Below are 18,772 nucleotides of genomic sequence, written 5' to 3'. Positions count from 1 at the left end.
GCAGCATCCTGTCTGTAGATGTGCAAATCTATGTGAATGTTCATTTAGACATTTGTGTGAAAAGAGCTAACTTCCTTTGCTTCAAATAACCTCTGCTGTCCAGTCCTAACTGTGGAAGCCATTTGTGAGTCTCTCCGTGTAATTTCTGGAGGTCCTGAGGTTTCTGAATCCTTTCTTCATCTGGTACAACTCTAAACACCATCTTCCACAGCAGTGTGTTCTGAAACAGCCTGCCTTTTAGAGTATTTCCATCCTTTGAAGGGCCAAGCTGTAAAGATGCTGCACATGACAGGTTTTGGATATCTTGAGGAATCCCCAGCTCATTCATCTACACGATCAAGAAAAAAATCCAGAAACCATCTGCATAAGAAACCTAGGGGCTCTGAAAGTTTCTCACCAAAAGTTTAGGCATTTTCAATACCTGTCAGTGACTGGGCCTCACCAAGCTGTGAGCCAAATCCAGGAGCTCTGCTGGCAATGGTTGGCAATGGCTGCAGAGACCCACACCAAGGAGCAGATGATAGAGCAACTGGTGCTGGAGCAGTTTCTGAATACTCTGCCAGAGGAGGTTCAGACATGGGTGAGGTCAAAACAGCCCAAGAGCAGCAAGGAAGCAGGAAACCTGGGGGCAAACTTGATCCAAGCGTGTGCGGAGAGAGGTGAGAGAGGAAAGAAGCAACTGGCTGTTTGCATTTATTGAACATTTGCTGTATACCTGGCATGTAATAGGGAGCTTAATAAAGATTTGTTGAATGACTGAACAAATGAATTTTATAATCCAGTCTAATCTGCCTAATCTTGTGTGAAATGGAAGAAATTAGGGGTTTGGCTTTTGCTTATTTATTATTTCTCTAGGAGTACCCCTTCCCTCCAGCTTTGTTCCCCCTCCCTTCCACATTTCTTATTAAGCCTGAACTTCAGTATCAACACAAAAGACCACACAGCCAAAAAAAGAGGGCATAAAATGTGGGAGATATGAGGCCTGGAAATTTAACTTCTGTTAAAATTTGACTTGTCTCTTAGAAACTCAAGTTACTAGATTGGAACTAAGGGCATTTCAATAATGAGAGAAGAAAGCTGTTCACTCCTAATAGTCCTTTGAATAAAATTGATACTAAAAACAAAGTATTGTTTGGGTATATATAGAGAGAGACAAGGAGAGAAAGACAAGGGAACAAGACTTGGGTGTGGACCAGTGGGATGGGTTAATTACATTTAAAAGTATAAACAAATTTGAAATAAACATGAGGGTCATGCATGGCTGAATACTGATGTATCGTGAATTAAGGATTCTGATCAGTCCTGTGCACCTGCATTCCTTAAAAGAATTTTGAAGATGTTAATAGTGAACATGTTGGACACTTAAAATGTACTACATTCTAGGTATTTTATAATATTCATTTACTTCTCTTAATAGCCCTTGAAATAGGTATTACCCTCCTTCCATAAATGAGGAGACAGAGGCACAAAAACGTTGAATGACTGGCCCCTGGTCCCACGGTTAGTAATTGGCAGTCACGATTCAGCTGGGAGGCTGGCACCAGCGTCTGTGCTCTTAATCACGCTGTTACACTGCCTCCAGTGGACATGTGGGATATTGTCCCACGTTGGTTTTAAACTTGGCCAAAGGCACAGCCTTTGATGGAGCTGGAATTCAGGGGAAAGGAAAGAGCTCTCTAAGATATGAGAAAAAAATTACAGATTAATGAAAGATACACTTAGAGACTGCAGGCAAGGAAGGCCTTCAAGGTTCAAGTTTCTGTAGGGAAGGTGGTGGTTGTATTCTAGATCAGTGAGTGAAAAAGATGTAGGGAAAGCTTAGTAATAAGAGTTGCCATTTTAAAAAAATGCATGCTGTGTGCTTTACATATGTAATGTTTAATCCTTACAGGAACCCTTAGAAGTAGAGGTCTTATCATTTTCATGTTACAACTGGGAAACTGAGGTTCTCTGGTAACTGAATGGACGGTGAGGCTAGGACCACTGATATAAATAAAGAGGAACTCCTGCTTTATTTGGAAGGTACTGAGAAGCAATGGAAGAGTTTAGAGGTGGAAGATAACCAGAACTCTTTTCTGGAACTTGCCATATTGAGCTGAGAAATGATTTCTGTGGTCTTTCTCTTGTCATAGGAAGTCCAGGACTGCTGCTCCGTCCTGTGGCAGGACAGGATGGCGTGGGGGTGGCAGGCTACTCTCTGTGCCTATGGGCGCTGCCTGACTGGACTCAATTCCATGGTCATTTCTGCTCCCTTCTAGGTTTCCCTGCTCGGGACTCTGTCCTTGCAGAAAAGAGAAACACCGAAGAACAACAAAAGAAGGGCACAACGATGTTTGACAGTATACCATCTGCTAGATCTCAGGTGAGTCGGGCTTTCTTCTGATTTAGTTCTCCAATATGGGGACCTCACCTTCCTGATTTCCAGACATTCCCCATCTAATTAAACCACATCCTCATTTCCTCAAAGTCTTTATATAAACATTACCTAACTGAGCCTCTTCCTGGCTTTCGTATAAAAAATGTTCTTCTGACCCTTTGTATTCCCCTTCCCTGCTTTATTTTTCTCTGTCACACTTATGACCACCCCACATACTATATCTTTAATGTTGTTCCTCTTTTCCTATCTTTTGAATTAATTTTTCATTGTTTAGTATTCCATTTTATCTCCACTTTTGGCTTAGTCAAAACCACCCTCATGTGGTTTGTACTATTATTATGCTCCTTTTTATATATGAAATAAATGGCAGCTATTACAGGGACATGATACTGTTGTGAGGTGTTTTTTTTTTTAATTTGCTCAATGTTCTTGTTAAATCACATTTTGAAACCTAGAAGAAATTAATATGCTGCACTTCCTTTAGAACCAGAAAAGAATTCATGGGAGGGAGGTGACGATTAGGAAAAAAATTGTCTAAAAATGCTCCTCGAGGGAGAGATGGGGGGAAAAAAGTTGAGAAACACTGTCCTAGATGATCTGTTCCTGAGAGTAGCCCTCTGTCCTTACAGTGTCCATGTCAAGGATCCCAAGTGAAGATGCCCACAGGGACTACTGAGGTAATATAAACGAATACCGTATGTAAGTGGGTGGATTATGACACACTGGGGGGGCACCTGCCCCATCTAAGGGGAAGCTATGACTCGGCTTCAGCTGATGGCACCGTGTGAGAACGTGGGTCCCGATCCCCAGATCTCCTGATTTTCTTGAAGAGAAGCCAAAAATCCAGTTAATAATTTGAAATATACAAATTTTTTGGTGTTGGCAGCTAATATGAATTTTGAAGAAAGAATTTAAAAAAACACATGTGAGCCAAATAAATACCTCTGTAGGAGCTGGGCAGCCAGTACATGCCCTCTAGTTTAAGTCATATGTTCATTGATCTGCATAATGTTTCCATAAAAACACAAAAGATGTATATTAGTAAAATGGGTATCATAGTCTTATGTAGTCTTCTAATATCTGCTTTTTAAATTCACCCTTCGGTTACCAAAATTGTTGCATGTAACTGTAGTTAATTAGTTTGTATTGCTGGAATACTATTCCATGGTATGACTATACCATAATATATTTATTTCTTCTACTATAAATGAATGTTTGGGTCTTTTCCATATTTTGGATGTTATAAGACAGATGTTATGAACATCTCTATCTCCAAGTACACATGAGCAAATATACCTAGGAACAGAATTTCTGAGTCCAAAGTGGTTTACTAATTTACATTTCCCTTAGCATCTTATAAGAGGCCCCAAGGGTCCACATTTAAGACAATATTTTGTATTGTCAGACTTCTTAATTTTTGTCAGTTGAATGGGTATAAAATCATACTTTGTCATTTTGAAATGTATTTTCTTATTTATTAATAAGATCGAATATCTCTTCATATTTATGAGCTCTTTGTGTTTTATGGATGAGTCACTGAGGCTTAACCTATCCATTCTCATAAAGCTTGTTAGAAAGAACCAGACCCAGAATCTAAACCCAACTGTCTCTGATTCCTGAGGTTGAGGTATACTGCTCAGCTTTTAATTATTTGCATTTTTTCTTTCTTTATAAAGTCACTTAAAAGGATTTTTCTCCTGCATCCCAAATCTGTCAAAATTAGCAGCAGGAACTATCTCAGAAATGTTCTCACTTCTCTCAGACTATAAGACAAAGAAAGGTATCTTTCTAAATCCCTAGAAATAATCTAAGTGGATTAGAACACTTGGATTAGAAGGTTTCTGCTGGTCTGAACATCTGCTTCATGGTCAGTCCCCTCTCATCAGGCACCTTTCCCCCTCCTTGGGATAATTCCTAGATTTCAATCATTTAAGAGTGTGTCTGGTATTTTAGGGGCTGGTGACTTTCAAGGGTGTGGCTGTGGACTTCAGTCCAGAGGAATTAACCTACCTTACTGCTGCTCAGAGGAAACTCTACCGGGAAGTGATGCTGGAAAATTATAGGAACCTGGTCTCCCTAGGTAAGCTGTGATGACCAAAATTGTCTCCAGACATTGCCATATGTCCCTGGTGACAAAATCATTGGAAACAGGCTTCATTTTTCTTCTGTTTAAATTTGCATTTTCCTTATTATCTCACCGTCTTTATAACCCAGGTTGGGAGTTCCTGTGGGTACAGGACAGAACCCCCAAGTTATGAGTCTCCTTCTTCCACAGGGTACCAGTTCCCTAAACCTGACATTATCTCAAGGCTGGAAGCGGAGGAGTCACATGCAGTGGAGGAAGACAGCAGTACAATGATATGTCAAGGTGAGTAGTGAGACAGAAATCGTGGGAAGACAACCCCGGTCAGCCAGGAGGGGCCTGGGAGCTGTTCCCCAAAGCCCTCTCAGCTCAGGGCGAAGGTTGGTAAGTGCTCTCACCTCAGGGGTTCATGCCGCTTCCCCACATCACATACACTCAGTACTTCTTTCATCTCCTCTCTGAAGCTCATCTCTTCCTGCAGCATGAGTTCCTCTCCTGCGCAGCTCCAGGGAGGCCAGTTTCCCTTTTCTCTAGTGTTCCAACATGAATGAATGCATTCATTCATGCCTTTCCTCTGGCAGCTAGAAATCAGAGGTCTTTCCTCTTTAACTGAGACAAGCAAAAAACCTTGGCGTGATACCACTCCTTTTTCCAGCCCCACTCAGGGGGTTGCCTTTATAAAGCACAAACTTTTGACCAGCTTCTTACCACCCTCAAAGGAAAATCCAAACTTTTAGCAAAACATTTAAATCCATCCCAATCTGGCCTAAAATTCACATCCCACCCTCATCTCTCACAGATATTCCAAGTAGAAACCTGTGTTGCTGGCTCCCCAGGACTGTGTATTTTCACAGTTCAGTATCTTTGCTCAGGATGTTTTATAAGCTTGCCACCCGCTTCACTGCTTACTGAGCCCTAATGCCATCCCCTCCGTTGAGTTTTTCCTGTTCCTAAATGGAATCAACCCCCACCCCCATCTCTTCTCCTGTAGTCATTTATAGCTTGATTGGGGTCCTTTTTACAGACTTATTATGACCATCTGGTTGGATAATGCTTTACTCAAAATAGACATTTAATAAATGGTGAATTGAAGGGAATGGGGTAAGATTAGAGATTGGGAGCCAAGAAAAGAGTTAGAATCCTTTTGCTTTATTCTGAGCAAGAGGTTGTTGACCTGTTTACTCCAGTGTTTCCCTAATGGTCCTGTAGAACTATGGTAATAGGCGTTCTTTAAAAAAAAAAAAAATGTGTTCCATGATGAGATCAGTTAGAGAAATGCTGCATACTATATTTCCCCTCTTCGGAATTTGAGATGCCAGTTAAAGGTTCTGAAGAGTCCTACAGGATTGAAAGCTGCTTGACTTGGATCCTATGGTATCTCCCACGTTGACTTGACAGTGGAATCCCTTTATTGCCACAGCTATTAGTTGCTTGGAATAGTAGTAATTTGCCAAGCATGGTCTGGATGCAGACAAACCCCAATCCCAGCTCTTTCTCTGGTTTCCTCCTTGTTCTCCTGTCTGTGTCTCTGGCATCTTTGTCAACGTTCAGTCCTCCTGGATGGTCTCTTTTCTGCCTCATCCTCACCCTTCCTTGCTTACTGTCCTTTCCATCCTCCCATTCTCTCCTTAGGTTCCCAGAAAACTCTCAAACCTCTTTAAGAACTGTTCTGCTATGTTTGGTCTCTTTCTTCTGTTTCTACTACAATGATGTGTCTCTCTGAGTAAAAATAGTAGAGGAACTTTTACATTGCTTTTAGATTGGGAGAAAAAACCTGAAACCAAAGATGTAACTCCAGAGCAAAGCCTGCCTATAGAAAAATCATCCTCAGGGGCAGGAAGACAGGATTTGGATGTAGGTAACTTTTGGTGTGTCTGTGCAGAAGAGTCTTCTCCCGATGATCCATTGGGTTTGCACCAGGTCAAACAGGAGAAACTTTTGAGTCCGGTAAAAATGAATGACCCCAAGACCCTTCCTCAGGAAAGAAGCCATGACCGTGATCAATTTGAGAGACGCTTAGATCTTACTAAACAGTCAGAGGGTCTTCTAGGAAAGGATCCCCAGGAACGCACTCCTCCTGGAATTTGCACCAGTCCCCAGCCGGTAGACAGCAGGCCTTTCGTCCAAGAGAACAAACACAACAGACGTGAATTTTGTGAAAGAAGCTTTAGTACCCAGTTGGCCCGTGAGAGACATGAGCAGATCCATACAGGGAAGAAACCCTTTGAATGTAAACAGTGTGGAGAAGCCTTCTACTTCATGGCACACCTCACCAGACATCAGAAGACTCATTCACATGAGAAGTCCCCTGGGTGCAATGAAGGTGGAAAGTCTTTCACTCAGCGTGCAAATATCAATGGCTGCATAAGAATTCATAGTCAGGAGGACTACTATGAATGTTTCCAGTGTGGCAAAGCTTTTATCCAGGATGTGCATCTTTTTCAACATCTCAAAGCCCATGAGGCAGCAAAAGCCCTTCCACCCACGTTGCCCCGAAACAAGACACATTTAATTCGATATCAGCGGAAACGTAACCATGTCGGAGAGAGAGCCTGTCAGTGTTGTGACTGTGGCAGAGTCTTCATTTGGAATTCACATCTCATTCAGCACTACAGAATTCATGCTCAAGAGAGGCCTTACCAGTGTCAGCTGTGTGGGAAGTGTTTCAGCTTACCCTCCTGCCTCACTCAACATTATCAACTCCATTCTCAAGAGAAACTGGTTGAGCGCAGTTACTGTTGAAAAACCTTGACTCAGAACATTCTCAACACTTTTGACCTTCCCCTGGAGAGAGACCCTTTGAGTGCTCTGAATATGAGAAGGTCTTCCACCAGCCCTCACACCTTGTGAACAACTTGAAAATTCTTCGTGGTGTGGTCAGAAAATAGAGAATGGTTGCAAGAGGTTAAAACAATCTTTTTGCAAAGGGAGAGTCAGCACATGTGTCAGTCACCCAGGCAAAAAACCTTACAAAGAATATTTTTGTTGCATAGTAAAGAAGCTAATAGATTTTGCCCTTCTTTGGTGTTGTCCATAGAATGGAGAACCTTGATTTTGATATCCTGACAGAAAACTTGCAACTGGTAGTTGGGCTCCAGACAGGAACTCTGTTGGCTAAATTACTACAGAAGTGTTTACATACAGTATCTTTACCACATGGGATGTATCAGCAGAGGGCATGGTAAAAAGATTTTTGAGGTGTGCCTATGTTGATTCATCCACAAAGCTGAAGTAATTGGTAATATGTTTACACAGTACTTGTTGATTTACAAAACATTGCCAAATATATTATTTGATCTTTTAAGGAATGCTGCATTGTACCTAGTATGAGGATATTTATTTCATTTTTACAGGTATAGCAAACTTGAAACTCCCAAGTTGTCATTTGTTGTAACCTGGGTTGTAAGTGATGGGGTAAGAACTGAACCCCAGTGTGGTTTGGTTAGGTTTGGCTTTTGAGATTCCATGAGATATTTATTTTATATCTTGATGCTCAACCCAGGTTTGTTTTATTCCTGCCATACCCCTCTGAAGAATAGGTACAGTACTATACTGACTGCAGCCGTCTTCCTTTTTAGTAATCCCAACATTATTTCACATTAAATCAGATGGGGACACTTGTAGTATAAGGGGTTCAGAAAGCTTTTTTTTTCTTTTTTTTTTGGCGGTACGCGGGCCTCTCACTGCCGTGGCCTCTACCGCTGCGGAGCACAGGCTCCGGACGCGCAGGCTCAGCGGCCATGGCTCACGGGCCCAGCCGCTCCGCGGCATGTGGGATCTTCCCGGACCGGGGCACGAACCCGTGTCCCCTGCATCTACAGGCGGACTCCCAACCGCTGCGCCACCAGGGAAGCCCCTGATATCTTTTTTAAACCTAAAAAATCTAACCTTCTCTAAACATTAGTATTTTTTTCCTGCAGTTTTTATTATTTGTAAAATATACTTTAACTATTATTGAATTTACTTTGATGTATTATGTGAAGAAAAAAATTATCCCCCATTGTTAATTGCCCCAACATCAATTTTAGTAAGTGATACATAGTCATAATATTTTGTTTTATAATACAGCTCTGTATCTGGATCATCCACTTTGTTTCATTGTTTTGTCACCCTATTATATCATAGATCTGTATTCTTTTTAACTTTTATAGCCTCATGTGAGTTTTCTATCACTGTGCCTTTAAGAAGTTTATTTATGTGTGTTATATTTATATGAGAAAAATGAATTTTATTACTCTTCCAGATGAAAAGTTGTTCAACAATTAAAAACAGCCTTTTGATGATTATTGAAGTGAATTTATAAATGAATTAGGAAGAATTAACATTGTTACATTTAAACTTAGCATCCAGGAATATGATATTGTTCTTTTATGTACTCAAGCATTTTTGTCAGCCAGCAAAGTAAGTTCCCCTTAGTTATTCCTACATACTGTTGCAGTTGTAGGTTTCTTTGTGTAGGGTTTTTCTTTTTTTGTTATAATTCTCAAAAATCCAGCATCCCAGAAATGGGGTTCCTTCACTGTTGCCCCACTACATGCATTCAAGCTTGCCAAACCCTACACTTCCAGCAGTTGGGGGCCACAGATGCTCTTAAAGGAAAATGCAGAGAAGCATAGCAGTAAGTATGTGCATACACACACACACACACACACTTATGAATACCACCACCTCAGAAGGATCAGCCATACACCCATCTGGGCCCCAGCTTTGAGGGGTCTAGGGCTGGTGCCCAGACCATCTGATAGTCAGGTCTTCTCCAGGTGAGACCCTGAAGGAGGGATGAAGTACAGGTACATTGCCATGGTACCCAACCCACTTCAGCCTTTCAGGTGAAGAGACCCATTTGGATTCATTAACTATAGGTGTGTGGGTTTTGTTTTTTGTGCTTTGTTTTGGGTTGGGGTTTTTTTGTTGGTTTTTTTGTGGGGTTTTTTGGGTTGTTGTTTGTTTGTTTTTTGGCTGCACTACGCAGCTTGCAGGATCTTAGTTCCCCGACTAGGGATCGAATCCACTCCCTGTGAAGTGGAAGCACGGAATCCTAACCACTGGACTGCCAGGGAAGTCCCTCCCCATAATTTCTCTTTTTAATATGGTATAAGATATGTGTTTAATAAACCCAAAATCTTTAGTGTTTCTCTAAAGATGACAAAGTATGTAAATTTAGACATGTTTAGCAATGAATGTTTCAGTATTTTTATCTTAACTGAAAATGATCTGGATGTTCAGTGAATTCCCATCATTTAATTTAATTTAGGAAAACTCTAAAGTTTCAAGTTATCAAACATCTGGAGAAATTAATTTTAGGTAGACATACCGTAAAACAATCATTTTTAAAGAATTCATGTAAAAATTTTAATCCCATTGATCTCTATTTCATTACCTATGAAAATATCATCATACCAAGTTAATTTTCTTGCTGACAAATTTTGTAACAAAGATAACATGAACTTACTTTTAGTAAACCTAGGAACAATTAAAGTATTAATACTTAATGCTGATGACCCTAAAGACGTGTCTATATTAATCAAAGCAACAACTTAGGCTTGTTTTCATTTATTAAAGAGTAATTCTATATCACATGATCCTTTAAACATTTGGATTACTTTTTTGTTACATTTAAAAATATTAATTTGTAAGTGCTTACTTTTAAGTCAATAGAGCTCTTTTACAAATTCATATTGATAATATCATCTGTAGGTAGAAACAGATCACATTTATAACATACATAAACATACATACATCCAGATAGACACAGAGATCTCATAGTTTTCCTGCTTGAGTTTTAAAAGTCCATTTTTTTTAAGGTATTAGTTTCTACTAATTAAGCCAAGGCTGTAGTCTCAGGCAGCATGGGCTGTGTTTGCATTTCAAGGACATGATAAGAGTTATAACTTCAAGCCTTTTCCTAGGAGTACTTTTGTCTCTGAGGGTCAGAATTTTGAAAAGATGTTTTATCAAGCCAGCTGTGTTTAACAGTGCATGCAAAATTAGGTTTGGAATGTCAAAAAAAATTTCATCTTGGCCAATTTAGAGTTAGGTAAATATCTGTAAGTATTGGCTCCGTACCAATTGTAGAAGCCAGCGGGAGCTCCAGTGGGTGGCTGCCTGTCCAGGAGCTGGGAGGCTTTAGGAGCACAATCTCCTGCTTTCTTTTAGTTTCATTTTACTATAAAGTGCAAATCTAAATTTAAATTTCCAATTTTAAGCCACATTTAAAAAGTCAGCCAACCCAGTTCACTGCAAAATTCCTTCCAGGCCTTCCTGCCTGGACCTTCCCCCAGGTCCTCTGCCTAGGACACCTACTGGCACCCTCTTAAGACTCCAAGTCTTAAGATAACAGCTCAAATAAAAGTCGTGGACCATCACTTAATATAAGGAGACCCAGGTATCAGGGAAAACTCACCAAATCACCTGAAAGGTGCTGTGAAGCCAGAGGGGCTCAAGGGGCCCATGCTTGTTACAAGCGTGGTCTAAAGTAGACTCCAGGTGACCTCAGGTGGGTTCTTCTGATATCCTGCTAACTACGCCAAAGCAATGTTAATGAAAATAATAATCTGTAGAAGAATAGAAAAGAGTTTTATTTATTATAGAAAAGAGTTTTTATTTTTATAAGCCAAACTGAGGGCCAACCTGAAAGCCATCTTCCCAGATTACTCTTGAGAAGCTGCTCCAGTTTTCAGCAGTTTTATATATTGTCAGAACAAAGAACATTAAACAAGTCAGGGTTATATTTCTTCAACGTTTCAAAAAAAACACAAACAGATCAGCACATACACAGCGAGTCAGTATGGCCTTGGCATCCGGAAAGGGAGTCTTTATCATTAAAGGAGGAAAAGGAAGAGAGGCACTTAATCTTTATTTTTAACATGGACATTCTTTACTTCTGGTCAGTGTGCCCTTAAATAATTAGAGCAGATGTACAACGTATATACGACAGGCCACAAACAGGCTATTTTAAGTAGCATAACATTCAAGTTAACTCAGGTATAAGCCTGAATGACTTCCCTGTATCTCAACGTGTGAACATTTCTTTTATCAACAGCCACCACAGGGCCCTGCATACTAGTGGACAGCCACCCTGGGATTTCCCCTGCAACATTCAGGATCACCCCTGAAACCTTTGGGCCCCACATGTGAGCGGACAGCCCCCACAACTTTCCATTTCCCATCCTGTATTTCCCGACATCTTGGAGCTTACAGGAGTTTCCTCGGTCTGCTGGCTGGCTCTGCCAGTTGTTGGGCTGCACCCCACAGGCCTCAAGGCCTGAATTTGCCCAGCCTCAAGACCGAAGAAAGAGCCCGGAGTCAGCAACAGAGACATCAATGGTTTAATGGGTTGGGGCGCTTACACGTCTGAAGCAACACCGCACCGTGTGTGGCAGATGGCGGGCAGGATATGGCGTCTTCACTCCGTGGCGAGGAAGGGGAGATTGCCAGTTATGGGGGAATTAACATCAGGTGGGCTCATTGGTTACCAGGGAAACCAGCAGAGGAGCACGACCCTCACGGCCCGTTTGATAAGAACAATCATCAGCTGGGGCTTGGGGCAAGTGTAGGAAAGTCGGTCATGTGCGTGAGTGTGGGTGATGCAGGCATTGGTCCAGCAGGGATGTAGAGAGAGCAAGAAAACAGCCACCTTGAGTGGCCTGGCCATACAGTATGCCTTCTAGGATTCTGTCCTGATTCATGGATGACAGTGCCACTAAGTGGGGTGAAAACTGGGGAAGATGCAGGTGTGGAGGATAAATGAAGAGCTCTGTGTAGATGTGTGAAGTCTGGAGTGCTTGCTACATGTCCATTCAATGTGATTCAACGATGGTCTATCCATTCACTAACCAATTGTTTATTGAGCTTCTATTATGTACAGGGAGAATCTGGTCTGGGTCAACTGTGTGCTAGAGCATGCTAGTACCAGCTCACAAGAGCTAATTGTTAAACATTCAAGAATGTTGCAAATCGGTCATTAAGCTATCAGTAGCTTGGCATTAGCTGTGGTGAGATTGTTTACACCATGGAAATTGACAAATGCTATTTTTTTTTTCCAGAGAGTTGACTTATCAGCACCACAGTAAATAAGCCAAAGTAATGTCTGTGTTCATGCAGTCTTCATTCTAGTGTCAGGGACAAATTTTAAACAAATGATTATAGAATAATTAAAATTGCAATGCATATTTTGAAGAAATGAGAGTGATGAGAGTATAGAAGGAAAAATGGGCTAAGTTGGCCAGCAGGGGGTGATAAGGAAGTAATGCTTGAACTGTGACCTGAAGGCTGAACAGCATGTTTTAACATGGATCAGGATGTGTTCTATTGATGAGGTGTCATGGTTTGATTGGCAGTATCTTTTTCTTCCTTAGTGGAACTTAAAATAATGGAGTATCTTTCAATGAATAGTGGTTTAGATTCACGAGCAGGTATTAATCTGATTCAGGAAGGGGTGTCTGAACTGGATTTGTGGGGCCCAAAGATTCCAGGCAGGTGTTGCAGAAATGACCATGGAGATAGGAAACCACCAAGGCTCAGGGATCCCAGCCCCCAGACCCCAGCTCACACCAGGGAAGCTCTGATTTTTGTGTTTTGCTGTTCTGCTTCATATTCATTCAGAAAAATACACATTGAACACCTAGTGTGTGCCAGACACTACGACACACAGGCGATACAGTACTGAGGAGACCAGAGCGCTGCCCTCATGGGGATTATATCTGAAGGAAGGGGATGGGGATTCGGGGCAGAGCAAACAAACTGAATAATTAGGTAATTTCAGAAGGATGATAAATGCAATGGAGGTAACAAAACAGGATGCAGGCATGATGAGTCACCTGGAGGAGATATGCTTTGGATGGCAGGGCCACAGAAGGTCGTTCGGATGAGGTGACCTTGGAGCTGATAGGGAGTTGGCCACTCAGGGGTCTGGGGGTTACACCAAGCGCCTTGATGTTTTCTGCCTCAGACAGTATATCTCAGGTAATCGTGGGAGTGACACCCATCACCTTTGCTGTATTCTATTTGCTAAAGTTAAATCACAGTTTCCTCCCACACAAGGGGAAGGGATTATACCAGGATGGGACTCATTGGCATGTGCCTGCCAACCCCAGGAATCACCAAAGACTTGCCTAATCTGGCTGGCTGGTCACATGCCAATTTATGTCTCTCCCAGGGATTATGCATTTGATCAAGAGGTTGATGTTCTCAAGTAAAGGAGAGCTCTTCAACCCTCAAGGATATGTTGGTAGCACTGCAACCCTCTCCTAAAAACTCCCAAAGAAATGTCTCAACAAGGTAAGATTTTTTAAAGTCCTAGAGAAATACAATCCAATCTCTATCACTAAAAAGCAGAACACCCCCCCCCCCGCAAAGTAGAACCCCAAATGGTTCTGGACCAAAAATATTGGATCCTTTCTCAACCCTCTGAACTTTGGGTAGATTGCCTATCCTATCTGAACTTCATCTTCCACATGTAAAATGAAGAGGATTTTATAAAGAGTGATAGAGATAATGTATAAAAGTGACTAGTACAGGTGGCCTGGGAAAAAAGGGAAGAATTGGAAGCATGACAATAGGTGGAATAAAAAATAGTGACTTGGGGACTTCCCTGGTGGTGCAGTGGTTAAGAATCCGCCTGCCAATGCAGGGGACACTGGTTTGAGCCCTGGTCTGGGAAGATCCCACATGCTGCGGAGCAACTAAGCCCATGTGCCACAATGATTGAGCCTGCACTCTAGAGCCTGCGAGCCACAACTGCTGAGCCTGTGTGCCACAGCTACTGAAGCCTGTGCACCTAGAGCCCATGCTCCGCAACGAGAGGCCACCGCAATGAGAAGCCCATGCGCCGCAACGAAGAGCAGCCCCCACTCACCACAACGAAGGCCCAATGCAGCCAAAAATAAAATAAATTATTTTTTAAAATGGTGGCTCATCAAGAGATCAGATGTGGAGAAGTGATTAAAAAATAGTAAATATTGTTCTCTCCATTTTTTTCTGGAGCTTAATCTGAGCACATGGTACCCCAGCTGGAGACAACATTTCCCAGCATCCCTTGCAGGTCAGAGTGGCCATGTGACTAAGCACTGGCCAATGGGATGTCAGCAGAAGTGATGGGTACAACTTCCAGGTCACATCTGAAAAGCACTCTCCTTGCCCTCTACTTCCTCTGTCTTCCTTCCTGCAGCTGGACTGAATGAGTTGCTAGTAAGCCTTCTCTACCACGTGGATAAGGAGACTGTATGGGATGGTACAGCAATGAGATGGGAGGAACCTGGTCTCAGGATGACTTTGTGGTGTAGAGACACCCATGTTTACAGGAAAGAGAAAAAAAAAACCTTCTGTATTATTTAAGCCACTGTTGTTTGGTCTGTTAAAGCAGCTGAACCCAATACCCAACCAATACAGTGCTATCAGGTAAACATTAGAGAAAGAAAAATGTATCCCTGATGTTCTCTTAGGAAGGAGCCACATGAAGACCATGTCTCTGCAAGTACGATATGGACTGTTTTTCTTCCAGAATAGTTGCTTCTTCTGATGAACTCACTGACTTGCATTTCAGACAAATATTAGATGGAAAGTGTGTACCACTAAGCATTAGAATCATTTTGAGCAGGTCAAGGTGTGATCACTTGTGGGAGGTCCATGGAAATGGATGAGCTGAGCAGAAAGTCCCCTAGTGGACTCACACTCCAGGATACAGGGTCATTGGTGGGCTTTGGGATGAAATGACCCCTTACCATAGTTGTCGTTCAGTACCCACAGGGGATTGGTTCCAGGACCCACCAGGATACCAGATGGATGCTCAAGTCCCCTAGTCTGCCCTCCATACCCACAGGTTCTGCATTCATGGGTTCGACTAACCAGGGGTTGTAAACAGAGTACACGATCCACGGTTGGTTGAATCCGCAGATGTGGAGCCCATGAATACCGAAAGTCAACTGTTTCTTAAATTTTTCTCTCCCTCTTTCTACCTTCCCCTGTGTATGTACAGTACCATTTGCCTAAATTAAATGCACCTTGGACACGTCTCCATTTTATCCAGCTGCCTACTGGGGCTTCCTGCATGAATCAGCATCAACGTTGTTGTCAACTTTTTGGGCCACCCAGTGTGTTCCTGGTGGTCTCTGGACACCTCCACTATGACCACAAGGAAAATCCTGTGAGGCTGGATTTCTGGGTCACTCCATGTCTTAAGGTGGCACCTGAAGATACAGCTTCCGCAGGGATCCCTTCATGTCCTTGTTCTTCAGGCTGTAGATAAGCGGATTTAGGGTGGGCATGAGGATGCAGTAGAAGACGGCAGCTAGGCGCCCTTGCTGTGGGGAATATCGCGCGGTGGGCTGCATGTAGGCAGAGCTGCCAGTGCCGTAAAACAGGAGGACGGTGGCCAGGTGGGAGGAACACATGGAGAAGGCCTTCCAGGGGCTGGCTGCTGAGTGGATCTGAACCACCGTGGCCAAGATGCGCACATAGGACAGGACAGTGAGACTAAAGCAGCTGATGATGACGCAACCGCTGGCTGCAAATCCCGCAGAGTCGTGGACACCTGTGTTGGCACAGGCTAGGCGCATGAGTGGCAGGATGTCACAGAAGTGGTCAATCACGTTGGGGCCACAGAAGAGCAGGGAGAAGGTGTTGGTTAGGGGAGGGCAGAGAAGAGGAGCCCACTGCCCCAGGCCGCCGCCACGGAGACACAGGTCCGGGGCCTCATGGCTGCCCCGTACACCAGGGGCCTGTAGGTGGCCAGACAATGGTCAAGCCATGGAGGTGATGAGAAAACACTCTGCAGACTCCAGGCAGACAAATGCAGAGTTGGGACATGTACGCATGGAGGGAAATCTGCCCCGAGCCCAGCAGGGTGGCCACCAGGGCCCGGGGCAGGGTGGTGGACACGGAGCAGATATCCACCAAGGAGAGGTGTTTGAGGAAGGAGTACATGGGCGTGTGCAGGCGGGTGTCCAGTGTCACGGCGGCGACGATGGAGATGTTCCCCAGAAACGCGGTCGGGTAAACCAGAAGGAAGGCAGCAGCGCTGAGCAGCTGTATCTCAGGGACCGCTGAGAAACCCGGAGGAAGAAAACGGGCACTGCCTTGAGATTGGTCATGTTGTGTCTTCGGAAAAGCTCGCGAATGGCAGGAGATGCTCAAAAAGCAGTGCATGGGACTTCCCTGGTGGCTCAGTGGTTAAGAATCAGCCTGCCAATGCAGGGGACTGGTTTGAGCCCTGGTCTGGGAAGATCCCACATGCTACGGAGCAATGAAGCCCGTGCGCCACAACTACTGAGCCTGTGAGCCACAACTACTGAAGCCCACGCGCCTACAGCCGGTGCTCCACAACAAGAGAAGCCACCGCAAAGAGAAACCACCGCAAAGAGAAGCCCATGCACCACAACGAAGATCCAACACAGCCAAAAATAAATAAATTTATTTTTTTAAAAAAGTAAAGGAATAATCATGACTCTCTTTATAAAGCATTTTCTCGTCTGTTGCTATGTTTAATATCCATAAGGACTAAGGACCTCCTGGGGATAGATTTCACCTCCATTTTACAGATAAGATAATGGAGGCTCACAAAGGTTGAGTATCTTGTCAGTGATCAGAGATGTAGTAAATAGTGTTAAATTTTCCGTTTCCAGTTTTGCAATTTCCCAATTGCTCCTTACTGGCGCTCAGAGCAAGAGTCAACCTACAGCAAAGTAGCATTGGCTCTAGGGGCCCTAACTGTATATGCTCTCCCCCTTTGATCAATTTATTTCTGCATGGATCATGGTCTCTACAAAGCTGTTTCTTTCTTACATAGATGGAGAGGTCTCTGGACTTGGGCAGTATGTCCAGAGCGCAAAAGTTTATCCTACTGGGTTTATCTGCCAGGCAAGGCATAAGGATTGTGCTTCCTGACTCTCTACCTGCTCACCCTCCTGGAGAAAACGCGCATCATTTTCCTTGTCTGCAGTCATGGTGAGCTCTGAAAGCCCATGTACTTCTTCCTGGGCAACCTGAGCTGCCTGGAGATGTGCTACATGTCAGTGACCATGCCCAGCTTGCTCATGGGGCTGAGGTCCGGTGCATGCCATGTGCCCTTCACAGCCCGCATAGTTCAGCTTTTTTTATTCATATCTCTCATTGGCACCAAGTGCACCCTCCTGGCCTCCATGGCCTATGACCACTATGTGGCCATCTGCCACCCACTACCCTACCTGCTGCTCATGAGGCCCCAGATATGCCTGGGTTTAGCTTTGTCCTCATGGCTTTGTGGGTTGTTGGTCTCGGTGGTCAAGATATCATGCATCACCAGCCTGTCCTCCTGTGGCCCCAATGTCCTCAACCAATTTTTCTGTGATGTCTCCCCTCTGCTCAACCTGTCCTGCACCCACGTGACCCTGACGGAGCTGGTCGACTTCATCTCTGCCATCGTCATTTGCAGGATTCTGCTAGTTGCTCTGGCCTCATATGCGGCCATCAGGAGGGCTGTGATCCAAATGCCTTCGGCTGCTGCCGGCAGCAACCCCTCCACCTGCGCCCCCAACCTGACTGTGGTGGACATCTTCTGCTCAGTGGTTCTCTTCACGTATTCCCGCCCCAGCCGTGTCGAACCCACTGACCTCAACAAGTTGCTGTCTGTCGTCTACACGGTGGCCACGCCCATGTGCTGCCTGATCTAGTCTACTGCCTGTGGAACAAGGAGGCCCACGCAGCGCTGCGGACATTTCCTGCTCCTGATTTTAACACTTTCGTGGCCAAAACACATGCACAACTTTCAAAGGCAAATAGAAATCCGGAGGAAAATATATGCAACATAACGTATAAAGACTTCTTTAAATAAAGGAGAAAAATATGAAGACCCCCACCAAGAGAAAAACCAAAAGGAAAATGGTCATGAACATCAAGCCTATTGAAGGAAACGTGTAAGTGGCTGATAACCTACAAAAAAGATGTGCACGCCCTCTAGTAATCCAAGAAATGGAAATTTACTCCTTGCCCACTGTAAAAAAAAGTATAATACAAAATTTAAGCACAAGAATTTTTATTACAACACTGTGAAATTTGGAATAAACATTATTTTATTGGAAATTTTTACAAATAACTCCAATGTCCACCAACGTGAAATTATTTAAATATGTTACATTATATACATAGTGTGAAATAACAGGCATTCATTAAAGAGATTAAACCAGACTTGCAGATACTGCCATGGGGAGACAGTAAGTTGTTTAGTTAAAAATGAAAGAAGCAGTATAAGAGTATGTCAAAGATTTGTAAAACAATAATAATAGACTAATTGCAGTAGTTATTTATGTTAATAACTAATAACCTAGAAAAGAATCTGA

General features: G+C 43.3%; 2 protein-coding genes and 1 pseudogene across 3 annotated transcripts; 2 read left to right on the top strand and 1 right to left on the bottom strand.

Moving 5' to 3' along the window:
• Positions 1–487: 487 nt before the first annotated feature.
• ZIM2 (zinc finger imprinted 2) lies at positions 488–7,202 on the top strand (the record flags this gene model as incomplete). Its single annotated transcript, XM_082861957.1, is given in 5 exon segments — positions 488–659; positions 4,296–4,327; positions 4,331–4,457; positions 4,653–4,745; positions 6,343–7,202. Coding segments are annotated over 5 exon segments (1,284 nt in total).
• An 8,432-nt stretch (positions 7,203–15,634) lies between these two features.
• LOC309976391 (olfactory receptor 8U3-like) lies at positions 15,635–16,549 on the bottom strand (annotated as a pseudogene). Its single transcript has one exon. The product of its transcript is annotated as an olfactory receptor 8U3-like (transcript).
• A 695-nt stretch (positions 16,550–17,244) lies between these two features.
• On the top strand, positions 17,245–18,267 carry LOC309976390 (olfactory receptor 6Z7-like; the record flags this gene model as incomplete). Its single annotated transcript, XM_082861956.1, is given in 4 exon segments — positions 17,245–17,333; positions 17,335–17,410; positions 17,414–18,094; positions 18,097–18,267. Coding segments are annotated over 4 exon segments (1,017 nt in total).
• Between the last annotated feature and the right edge of the window lie 505 nt (positions 18,268–18,772).

Source organism: Leucopleurus acutus (assembly GCF_964270905.1).
Source record: "Leucopleurus acutus genome assembly, chromosome: 20".
Lineage (NCBI taxonomy): Eukaryota > Metazoa > Chordata > Mammalia > Artiodactyla > Delphinidae > Leucopleurus > Leucopleurus acutus.
Note: the sequence above shows the minus strand (reverse complement) of the source record. Positions and strands in the feature narration are given on the sequence as shown.